The sequence below is a fragment of the Miscanthus floridulus genome, chromosome 8 (genome assembly GCF_019320115.1).
Source record: "Miscanthus floridulus cultivar M001 chromosome 8, ASM1932011v1, whole genome shotgun sequence".
Taxonomy (NCBI): domain Eukaryota; kingdom Viridiplantae; phylum Streptophyta; class Magnoliopsida; order Poales; family Poaceae; genus Miscanthus; species Miscanthus floridulus.
The window spans coordinates 215,263,168-215,274,378 of NC_089587.1; the positions used below are offsets into that span (position 1 = coordinate 215,263,168).

The 11,211-nt window shown below is 46.0% G+C and overlaps 1 protein-coding gene, 1 long non-coding RNA gene and 1 pseudogene across 4 annotated transcripts; 1 reads left to right on the plus strand and 2 right to left on the minus strand.

Moving 5' to 3' along the window:
* Nucleotides 1–3,108: 3,108 nt before the first annotated feature.
* Nucleotides 3,109–4,399, minus strand: LOC136474920 (uncharacterized; annotated as a pseudogene).
* Nucleotides 4,400–6,096: 1,697 nt separating this feature from the next.
* LOC136478133 (peptidyl-prolyl cis-trans isomerase FKBP12-like) lies at nt 6,097–10,672 on the plus strand. The gene is made up of 5 exons (XM_066476462.1): nt 6,097–6,292; nt 6,607–6,640; nt 6,768–6,829; nt 7,266–7,318; nt 10,386–10,672. The coding sequence occupies exons 1-5, from the start codon at nt 6,205–6,207 to the stop codon at nt 10,485–10,487; spliced, it is 339 nt and encodes a 112-aa protein (XP_066332559.1). The 5' UTR covers nt 6,097–6,204; the 3' UTR covers nt 10,488–10,672.
* On the minus strand, nt 7,384–10,376 carry LOC136478134 (uncharacterized). Of its 3 annotated transcripts, none has more exons than XR_010764183.1 (4): nt 9,106–10,376; nt 8,641–9,025; nt 8,196–8,266; nt 7,384–7,924 (listed from the first exon to the last, which is right to left on the minus strand). It is a non-coding gene; the product is annotated as an uncharacterized lncRNA (long non-coding RNA). The 3 variants fall into 3 exon arrangements; XR_010764182.1 differs by having other exon boundaries at nt 8,578–9,025; nt 9,208–10,375; XR_010764181.1 differs by having other exon boundaries at nt 7,385–7,924; nt 9,208–10,374.
* Nucleotides 10,673–11,211: the final 539 nt, after the last annotated feature.

Consider the following 11,211-nt stretch of genomic DNA (forward strand, 5'->3'; position numbering starts at 1 on the left):
AATAAATTAGAGCTCAATTTGAGAATCAGTACAATAAAATTTAATTTCTCATTTACCACATGCAATAATACATAAACATGATGCTCATGACATGGTTTAGTATTTTGATTAAGGCGTAACACCGAGGGTGTTACAATCTTATGCTTGTGCATTAAGTTTTAAGGAGTTGAATGAAAACTACTTGCATATATATATCCTTATCCTATGAGTACTACTAGTATGTCAGGATCGTGTAGATTGATATGCTATAGGATCCGATAGAAGTCGAGTGATTACCTATCACTCATGAGAGATATGAAAGATATTATTGTTGTTATTATATTACTATCACATGGAATATATATGAATGATAATTGGAGACCGGACGGAATGGTACTTTGGATCTGGACTTGGTTGGCCATTCGAGCGAGGCTCGGATTGCACTTGTTCCGCCTATGTCGATTGAGGACCGTCCGTTGCTGTGGATGATAGTTAGGTCATAGACTTATTATCCTGAGCACATACTTGCTTATGGGAGCGGGAAGGCTCGTTCCTCTCTTGTCGTGGGTTCCGGCTCTTTCCGGACCGACTGATTAGAGGCGGAGATGGTGGAGGTCTAAGAACCACACTGAGTCCGGGACTCAGGAGTGGAGGCTTAGAGTCCAAGTATGGACGGGGACCTGGACCTCTTGACAGGAGAGTGGTGGGTTGGTCTTGCTTGTGCCTAAGGTACAAGCAGGGCGTGTGTTTCAGGGTATCTATCTGGGATACATTGGTTCACAAATCACCGTGTGATACGGTACAACTTGGCTATGATCTAGCATCGTAGTAAGAACTAAAATATGAAAGATGGTAAAATGGTTCTAATTGCTTACCACTGCTTGAAAGAAGCACATGTGCTTACATAGAATGGTTAGTTAATGAATTAATGATGACTGCTAATGAAATTGAATATAAGGACACACGTTTAGTAATGTCCCCGCAGATGCAATAACCCACAAGTCAGATAGCCTTGCATATCCTTGTTTATTTCCCCTGTTGCGGGTGATCGAAAGATACTTAGAGCTGACTCTTGTATGGGGAAACCTCCTGGTGAGCTCAGCGGGGATTCCTTTCGCGCTACGACCGTTGTGTTTATTTATAACCCTCACGAAAGGTTTTTCTAAGAAAAGATGTAAAATCTGTTAGCATCTCTTGTATATAAATGTCCGCTATGTTAATACTCCACCATGTCATTAAATTAATCATGCTTCCTCTATAACTCTGATAACATTGTTATATTCCGTTGTTATAATAAATTGAGGTAATATTCTGGTACTGTAATAAAGTAATATAAGAAATGACTTAAGAATGTTATAAGCTTTATTCTCTCATTTATGATCATAATGGAAAAATGTGGATTTTTGAGTTCTCCCTTGGGGTGTGCTCGACAGAACTACGTAGTTTAGTGTCCTCTCTTGAGTACTTAGTGTCTAATAGAAAACAAGTACTCCTATGAGGCATTGGATAGGCGGTTCTACCATAGGAGGAGCGGCTGAAGCTGAGCAAGCACAGCACTGCTGCGAAGGTGGACGTAACGCGCTACCGGAGCATCGTCGGTGGGCTGCGCTACCTCACTCATACCCGACCGGACATTGCGTTCGCGGTTGGGTACGTCAGCCATTTCATGGAGGACTCGCGCGAAGATCACTGGTCAGCAGTGAAAATATTGCTGCGCTACGTCAAGGGTACGCTCGATCAAGCGATCATCTTCCCCAAAAGTAGCGGCAAGGGTGGGTTGCGACTCACGGTCTTTAGTGAGGCACCCCCAAGGCAAAGGAAGGTGAGCCGGAGCTCACTGTCTTCAGCGATGCGGACATGGCGGGCGACATTGATGGGCGATGGAGCACCTCCGGCGTGCTCGTCTTCTTTGGAGCGGCCCCCATTGTTTGGCAGTCGCTGAAGCAAAAGATCGTGGCGCTGTCGACGTGTGAGGCGGAGTACGTCGCCGCGGCCACGGCGGCATGCCAGGCTGTCTGGCTACGCCGGCTGCTGGGCGAGCTAAACGGCAAGGAAGCTCACCTGCCAGCTCTGATGATGGACAACCATCCCGCCATCGCCCTCGCCAAGAACCCTATCCTCCACGACCGGAGCAAGCACATTGATATCAAGTTCTACTTCCTCCAGGATTGCATCGATGGAGGACAGATCGTCATCGAGTTCGTCAAGACCGGCAGACAGTTCGCTGACATCCTCACCAAGTCACTTGGGCGCCTATGGTTCATGGAGCTGAGAAAGATGATTGGCATGGATGAGGTCAAGGCATCGAGTTAGCAGCAGGATTTGGAAAAGAATTGTAAGACATAATCTATTGCTCCTGTTTCTCCATTGTTGGAGAATGGTCGGCTCGGTCGACCACTCCCTGTTGGGAGTTGGAGACTGATCGGTTCTGTCGACCAGCTACTGTAGCTGTAGCAGTAAGGCAGTAGGCCGTAGTAGTGGTGGTTTACTTCAGTCATGTAGAGCGGAAGTGGCTAAGCTAAGCTTTGTACGTTAGTAGTAGGTAGTTGGTAGGAGTATGTAGTTGGTGTACCCTTGTATCTTAGGAGTAGGTAGTTAATGTACTCTTATACTCCGTAGTAAGTAGTTGGTGTACTCACCAACAACTATGTACCTGGTAGAGGTACAGATAGAGTTGTATATATTATATCAAAGGCAATACAGCAAATCAGTTCAGTTGCCATAAACCAAAGGGCAGGGCTTCGGCCAACGCTGGTGCTTATGCTGTGTGTGCGCGGTTCTTAATCTCTTCTTTTATCTCTAGCCATGGTAAATGAGTGTGTGTGGTAGTTAGCTAGTAGGCACCCAGGGTCCATCAAGGGGCTCCAAGCATTCTCGGGCATTCTCCACAAACATGCCCAAAGTAAAGGATCCAGCAGCAAGAACACGAAGACAGCTTTGAACGTCACAGATCAGCACAGATACATCATACATGAGATGAGAAACTTATTACCCAGCGAAGTCACGCAAACAACTCAAAAGAGAAGAAAACCCAGCAAGAGCAAACCAGACGCTAAGAGGTACTACAAATCATAGCTGACTAGTCTGCAACTGATAAGAATATTCATGCTGGTTCACTGACTTTGTCAATGAGTACCGTGCATTCTCTGTGTATGCAGTCGGTTCAGCCCATAACTGATGTGTTGTTGCTGCTCTTGAGGGAAGCTGGAGCAGCTTTACTCCATAAAAGCGCCGCCGCAGGTTGCAGCCTTTTTCACATTCCATAGAAGATGCAGAATCAACTCTTCTGATCCCGATGGAGCATCTGCACAACATTTTACGTTTGTACGCCGTTGAAATCACTGTGATGTCTGAAAGTAACAAGAGCTTCCTCGCCATGTTCTTGAATTCACCATTGGTAGTCTCAGCCGGCTGACTGTAAAGCACCCCTTCCTTCAGGGCAGGAGGTGATAACAGCTCCGTTCTGGTGCCAGCATGGCTGTTGTCGTCGGCGGGGGCAATCTTCTTGACCCCAACAAAAGCCTCAGAGAACCGATGAATGTATATGACGCGGTAGTTCTGCGGCAAGCTGAACGCGCTCAGCGAGTCAATTGGGGCGGCAAGAATGCCTCCATGCTTGAGCGCCCGATCGGCGAAGGCAAACCTGTCAGCGTCTTCGCTGAAGTAGCCGAAATCCAGCAGAAAGTCCACTGACGAGTCCCCTATCATCAGCATCCGCCGCAGCGAGACGGGTCGAAGGACGCTGTCCTCATCCTGCTTCGGGGTGGGCGGATCGCAGTGGCCGTCGGCGCCGAGGACGACGGCGCGGGCGCCGTGGACGAGCAGGCCCTCCTGGCGAAGGTCGCGGAGCAGGAGCTCCGCCTGGGCCGCGGCTGCGCCGCACGTGTCGACGGCGCGGCCTCGGGCGGGCGCCTCGGCAGTGCGGAGCCAGGGCAGGCAGAGCAGCGCGACGGCGAAGAGCACGGAGCGCGCGAGCACGCGGAGGGCGCGCGGGCCGGGGAGACGGATCACGACGCTGTCGGCCGGCATCGCGGACGCGTGGGTTGAGCTGAGCAAGAGCGCTGAGTCTTGTGCCGTCTGAGACGGCGGTGAAGAGAAAGCCGGCGCGGAAGGGGGTGAGGAGGCGAGCTTAGCGGGTGCAGAAGCGGGCGGCGGTGTGGTTGCCACCCACGAGGGCGAGGCGGGAGTGCGGCGCGCGGAGCGTGAGGAGGATGAGCTCCCGGATCCGCTCGGTCTCCATGGAGGTGGATCTGCCCGGTTGGGTTGGGGGTAGGAGCGGCTCCACTGTTAGGCCTCCATCGGCGGTGGCCGCCGGTGGGACGGTGGGTGCGGAATTGGGAGGTTCCGCGTGGGAATTGGGGACTGAGGACGGCGGCGAGCGGCTCTGCGCCGGGAGTTTATGCGGGCTGGACCGCTGGACTGAATCGTTTTGGAACGGTTTCGTGGGGTACGGACGGTGGTGATGGATGCCTCGGACGGTGGATTCTAGGCTTCTGGCAACGGGGCCGGATTTCTGGTTTGGTTGTTCGTCTCCTCCTGTTTTCGGTGGGTTTTTGGCCAAACTCCATATATTGGATATTTTGATATGATCCCAATCTTCAAATAGAAGGACAAGTGGGCATGTAAATATCTTGCAATATTAAATAGTTTTATTATCTTAATAACTCTTATATTTTGTTTAGTCCAAGTCAAGTGGCGTAGATTTTATTCGCAAACAATCCATAGTCACTATATGTAAGGAAACTTGTGCCTCACACTTCCCGTATGTATATTAACTTTGAGTTGTTGGTCTCATCGTGATAGGTGATTATTGATTTAGATGTCTATTGATCTAATTTTGGTGCGTTTGATCGTGTAGAATGTCAAACTTTTTAGTGCTGGTGAATTGCACTATTTTTTTCATGTTTGATGGGCTCGATTTATCTAGAGCATAGGCCGTAGAAAACTATTGGGAAAGAGCATGATAGAAGGACATGAATAAAAATATTCTTTCTTCGTTTATCTTAGGTTTTATGTATAGTCTTGGGACGTAATATGTTGAGTTTTAATATAATAGTTGATCTCTTGAAAAAATATTTTTTTATTAAAAGTGATAATTTTTTGTTATTTCTATTTTTTATATATCTATTAGTTTTGACCAAAATATCTTTGAGCATTAATTTTGAATATTTTATATATATTAAGAACATAACATTTATGTTGCTAGATTCATTATGAGAAATATTTTTGGTATAAATAGTTCAATTACGGTTAATGGTTAAAGTTTAAAATATTGAGAATAAACTTATGATATAGGCCCTGTTCGCTTCTCTTATAATCCGTCTTTTTCAGCTTGTTTTTTTCAGGCGAAATAGTGTTTTTCTCTCACAACAAATCATCCGGAACAATGTTTTGGCTTGTTTTTTCAGCGAAGCGAACGGGCCATATTTGGATCCACTAGCACTAAAAATTAGCAGCTAAAGTTATTACCAGCTAAAATAGACCTACTAATTATTAGGTAAAAGGCTGGTAACTATTAGGGCTTGTTTGGCGCTTGTCTTTTTAGCCGTTGGTGCTGCTACTGTAGCTGTCGCCTCTCATAGATTGCTATGTTGACACCTAGCAGTAGTTTCTTTTACAGTAGTCGAACATGCCCTTAGTTTCATTAACTGGCTTGGAGTTGCTAATAGTTTATACGGACATTCAACTTACTATCTAACCACCTAGGATGGTGTTTGTGTGCTACTGGACCAAATAGCTCTTTGACATTTACTCCGTCCGTCCCAGAATAAGTGTTGTTCTTGTTTTCTGAGGAGTCAAACGTTTTTAGCTTTGACTAAATTTAGACAAGTGAATATTAATATTTATACTACAGAGTTAGTAGCATTAGATAAATCTTTGAATCTATTTTCATAATAAACTTTATTTAGAGATAAGATGCTAAAATTTTCTATAAATCAGTTAAATCTTAAAAACTTTGTCCGGTACGGATACGATAGCAACATTTTTTTTAAGGAGAGTAATAAAAAAGAAAGAAAATAGAGAGTATTCCTTAAAAAAAATGTCCATCGGACGGCAGAGGAAAAAAGACATTGTGCACCTTGCAGCAGAAAGGGATAAAAGATATCGCGGAAGCGGGACAAATATCGCCACGCTACCATTAGGCCACACTCCGGTCGCAATTCGCAACACAAACGCCGCCGCCCAAAGTGAGGAGACAGAAGACCGTCGGAGGAGAAGCGAACGATGGGCTTCGAGAAGCAGATCCTGAGAGCAGGGACCGGCCCCAAGCCGGTAAAGGGCCAGAAGGTCACCGTCCACTGCACCGGCTACGGTTCGCTCCTTCCCTTCATCCCATAGACCTCTTATTCACTACGATGTTCTTGGATCCGCATCACTTTTGGGTTTAGAGTTAGATGCTTTCAGATCCATTCCATCTAGTAGCCTCGGTGAATAAGCAGCGACTCCTTTTTTTTCCTCGGCTTTGATGCTTAGGATGCGATGTTCAGTCGTAGGATTGAGATCGATCTGATCCAAAGTTGCATGCGAACCCTGCGCACTGCATAATTCGTTTCTCTTTCTTTTGTATTATGACTAACACTATCTGATCTGCAGTAATTGTTCACTAACTTTTGGGTTTGTTTTCAGGGAAGGATCGTGATCTATCCAAGAAATTTTGGAGGTAAACTATCAATCTATTTTCTTGATTTACATCGAAGTGTAGCAAATCAATCAGTGGAATAAGCACGTGTACACTGAAAGTAGTTCTTTTCCTGTCAGTCACTGCGTTCTGTTGTTGTTTCTTTCAGCACCAAGGATCCTGGGCAGCAGCCATTCAGTTTCAACATTGGTCTGGGTTCAGTGATCAAAGGTAATCATGCCACATATCATCAGTTCATGTAGAACCTAATAACTTCGCCTGTTATCTTCATGTGCATTACTTCGCGATTTAGCAAGGGTTCCATTTGTCTATCTAACCTGCACTTTTGATGTTATTTATAAATGGAGCATGAGCTTTACTTATCATGATGTTTTATTTCTGGTAGAGCTCCAAATTTGGATTGTTTGCTTTATATTCTCTTTTAGCCATGGTTGTAAATTGTCAGCCATATTTTCCTTGACGAATTAACTCAGATGAAGCCTAGAGCGTTTTAGTTTTTTTTCCAAAAGTGAGCAGTCATTGTTCAGGGTCAGTCCGGTTTCATGTTGCATGCCAGAATTTCACAGGCCTGCAAAATCATGGTCTATTAGCCAAATAAACCATCCCAATTAAATTACTGTTGTGCTAATTGCTCTGTTTCCTATAGGATGGGATGAGGGAGTTATGACCATGCAAGTGGGTGAAGTTGCTCGTATCCAGGTATGCCTCCAGCCTCCAGCCTCCTCGACATAAGACTAGTCTGACTGTTTGTTTTGTTGATCAGCTAAATTAGTCTGAACTAGAATATTAGGCGCCCTTCGGGCGCCCTGCCTGCCTGTTTAACAAAATTTATAAGTACCAAAGTATTTAGCCAAATTTATAACAATAATTTTCTCATCTTATAAAGAACAAAACTAAGAAAATACCTTTATATGTAAACACTAAGATTCTTGCACAATCAAAAATAAATTAAAGCAAAAATGTCATCAGATATCTTTGAAGAATTTTACATCAGGCATCGCTTGAAAGGGTCATTGTATACAGTCTCAAAGGTCAGTATAGGGGGTGAGATTTAAAGAAAAAACATGTCTACATATCTACAGAGGAAGTATACATGGAGACAATGAACTTCGAAGGAGTCAGTCCTGAACTTGCTCCAAAACAGAAAAAAAAAACTCAAAATCTTAGATCGAGGTGCACTTAACATCAATTTATACTCCTATAAACCCCTCAACGCCGGCTGGGTCGAGAAGTCATTGACAGCTACGATAGTGCGACTGATGAAATAAGGATCCACACATTTTCCGTGAACTAATCTTTGTGTACCTGCACTCCTGCAGAGAACGCACCAAATCAGTAGCAATCTTAATCTACTGTGAATGAAAGCAGATGCAGCAACCACACCAATCTTGCATAGGATCACAAATTCCCAACTCAAGAGCAAGACTGTTATAGAAAATTTAATCTTATAACTAACCTTGAAAAGAGACATCATACAAGCTGTCTACAAATTAGCTTTTCTGCAAGCTACTCCAACAAGGCCCATGCATTAAGCAAACGATGCAAAAAAAAAGAGAGGAAAATATCAAAGAATTACCCAAGTGATGCCACTTTGTCGCAAAACAGGAAAGGCCCGCTATCATCATGTTGATCCTTCTTCTGAAATATCTAGGGAAAAAATGGAAAACTATTGGATTATTCGTTCACATGGCCACAAGGAACAAAAAATGTAAAACAAAAACCTAGAACCTAATATCAGTGCAGCAGATACAAAATATGAGAACACAAACAATTTTTTAAATTAGAAGGGCACAAGTTCAAGCATAATGCACCAAATTGTATGGTTAACAGCATGTGCTGCTCCTCAATGATTTATCTCAACTCAGCATGTGCAGCCTGAGTTCAGAAACCAGACTGGAGCACTACACCTGAGTCTTAACTGACCGGGAGTACCACAACATGGTTCCAAATTAGCTTACCTATGTGTTTGCTATGTGGTGCCAGAATAAAATTCAATATGTAGATTGAATTGTCATATATACCTCAAGCCTAGTCCAAATTAATCCCTTTCTTTTGGATAGGTCATAGGCCCTTGATAGAAATCAGAAGTTACCTGGTTAACAAAATAATAACATTATCTGAGAAGTGGATCTGAATCTCCATGATGAAAATAGTAATATGACATACTAATACGGCCCACATATCATGAAAATTAATCTCATAAGTGTAACTTAAACCTTAGCCCCCTTATTATCAAACTGAGTCCAAATTTGTATGTATAGCAGATTTCTTTAGAAACGCAGCAATAACCAAAAGACGATCCCAGCAGCGGCAGACATGCCTTCTGAAATCCTGGACAGGAAGCTCAGAGCAGTGGGCAAAGACACCAATCCGTCCTTGCAGTGTCCTTCACTAATGAGAAATGACCTAAGAGAGCAGGAAATCAAAACAAAAACTAATCAGTAGGTACATATAGGTAAAAATCATAGATCCACTCACAAACTCACTATGTAGTGACCCGTTTGCAGCCTCAGTCATGTGGAGTACGATCATTCAGAGTAGGCATACTCTTGAATGGAGATGGATTGATGGAGGCACAGATCACGCACCAGATAGGAGATGGCTTTGGTGGAGAGGTTGTGGAGCCGGACAATGGAGGCAGCGGGAGGTGTAGAGGAGCGGAAGTAGAAGTGGTCCAGTGCGGTGCAGTCAGGCTTCTACCGTGTGCTACTCGCCAGCACAGGCGCGCCTCGCTCCTGACCTCACCGTAGCTCTCCGCCGCCATGGCACCGCTCCTCATCCTCAGGCATGGATCTGGTGGTGCTCGTCGTGGATCTAACAGCCGTCGCCGAGATCCACGCGGAGGACCTCCCTCTACATCGAAGCTTCCCGGTCGTACCCTCGGTTCATATCGGCGCCTCCGGTTTGCTGCTCCGAGCACGCGAGCACCGCCGCGTCAACCGCCATGTCTCCATGGCCACACGCCCTCGCCGTCGCTTCCGCAGATCTGGGCGCACTCCTCCGTGTACGGGACCTGCGCTCCTCCGCGCTTCTCTTTCCCTGCGCTCCAGCAACGGCGTCGAGATGGTAGGGACCTCGCGCTCCAGCGACGGCGGCGAGCAGGGAGGCGCGCGCAGCGAGCACTGCGGTGCGGCGGCAGCCGGGAAAGAGAAAGAGGAGAGAGATGAGACGGGGAATTGCGCTAGGCTCGGAGACTTGGGGTACACCTCTGCGGGAGGGGTTCTCCGCAAAATTTTAAGGGTGTTTCTGCAAAACGGTTATGCTATCAAATTTTGCCTTCTTCGCGTTGAAATAAAAGGCCTGGATTGCGGTTGATTTCGGTAAAGTTAGAGGTCTTTTTTGCAAAAAAAAACTGAGAGGAGGCCTGGACTGCGGGTTGATTCGACTAAAGTTCGAGGGTTTTTATGCAAAAAAACCACGCATCGCACGTTCCGGGCCGTTCACGCGCCCGATCCGATGGCCGGGAACGGCTGGCGACGTGGCCACGCTCGCCGGCCAGCTTTTGGGTGCAGGTTTCATATAGAAAGATGTGTTTGGTTTACTGATTCTTCGAGCATTTTATTACTACTGCAATTTTGAAGGCACTCTTATCTCTAGATGGAAGTAACTTGTTCAAAAAAGCTTTGTTATGACTATGGATTTTTCCCCTTTTCTGCAGTGCATTATCTTTGCTTTGATAATCTGTTCTCACTTGATATTCTTTAAAGTTCATAATTTTTCATCTTAGCTTTCCCTGGCATCTGATATTAGAGTGTTCTTGCTTCAGTGCACGCCTGATTATGCTTATGGAGCCAGCGGGTTCCAAGCCTGGGGAATTCAACCAAACTCAGTGCTGGCGTTCGAGATTGAAGTCCTCAGTGCCCAGTAATTGGCGATGTAATAGCTGATGGAGCCATTGATCAAACATTGGCCGTGCCTCTGAAGTAGTGAAATAATTCCGTTGTCACCTCATGCTACATGCAGCAGATTGGTGTTCTGAGTGAAATCCTATGAAACTTTAGCACTCTGTAACCGTGATGTCAAGTTTATGAAGTTCCTTGTGTGGCGACTCAAGTCAAGTTCTCGCCAATGATTATAATCCGATGGCTTCCCATGTGACACTCGTAGCCGGCCGTAATAAACTTGATGCAATATTTGCAGTCGAATGCTGTGAATCTGTGATGGGACGCGTGTTGCCAGTGTAAACGAAACGGTAGATGGCTCGGAGGCTGTGTGTCAGTGTGTGGCCTGTGGCGCTGAGTATATGTGGACGCGCGAACCTGGCCGCCGGTCGTACCAAGAAACCAGTTTCGCCGTGTCCGGTGAGGCGGTGAGACAGACGCATACCGGCATACCGGTCCTCGCGCAGTGGTGTTTGGCGGGCAGGGGTGCCCCGTGCCCGTGATGGAAATTTGGCAGAGCCTATTCTAGTGATCGCGGAGGGGCGGAGTCGTGGTTGTACCGCCGGCTGCCGCGGCCGGAAAGATGATCATGTGGGCGTGCTCTGAACTGCCGGCTGCCGCAGCCGGAACCAGAAGAGATGATCATGTGGGCGTGCCGGCGTGGTGAATGGAGAGTTGGAGACGATACCAAAGGGGCATGCGTGAACTGTA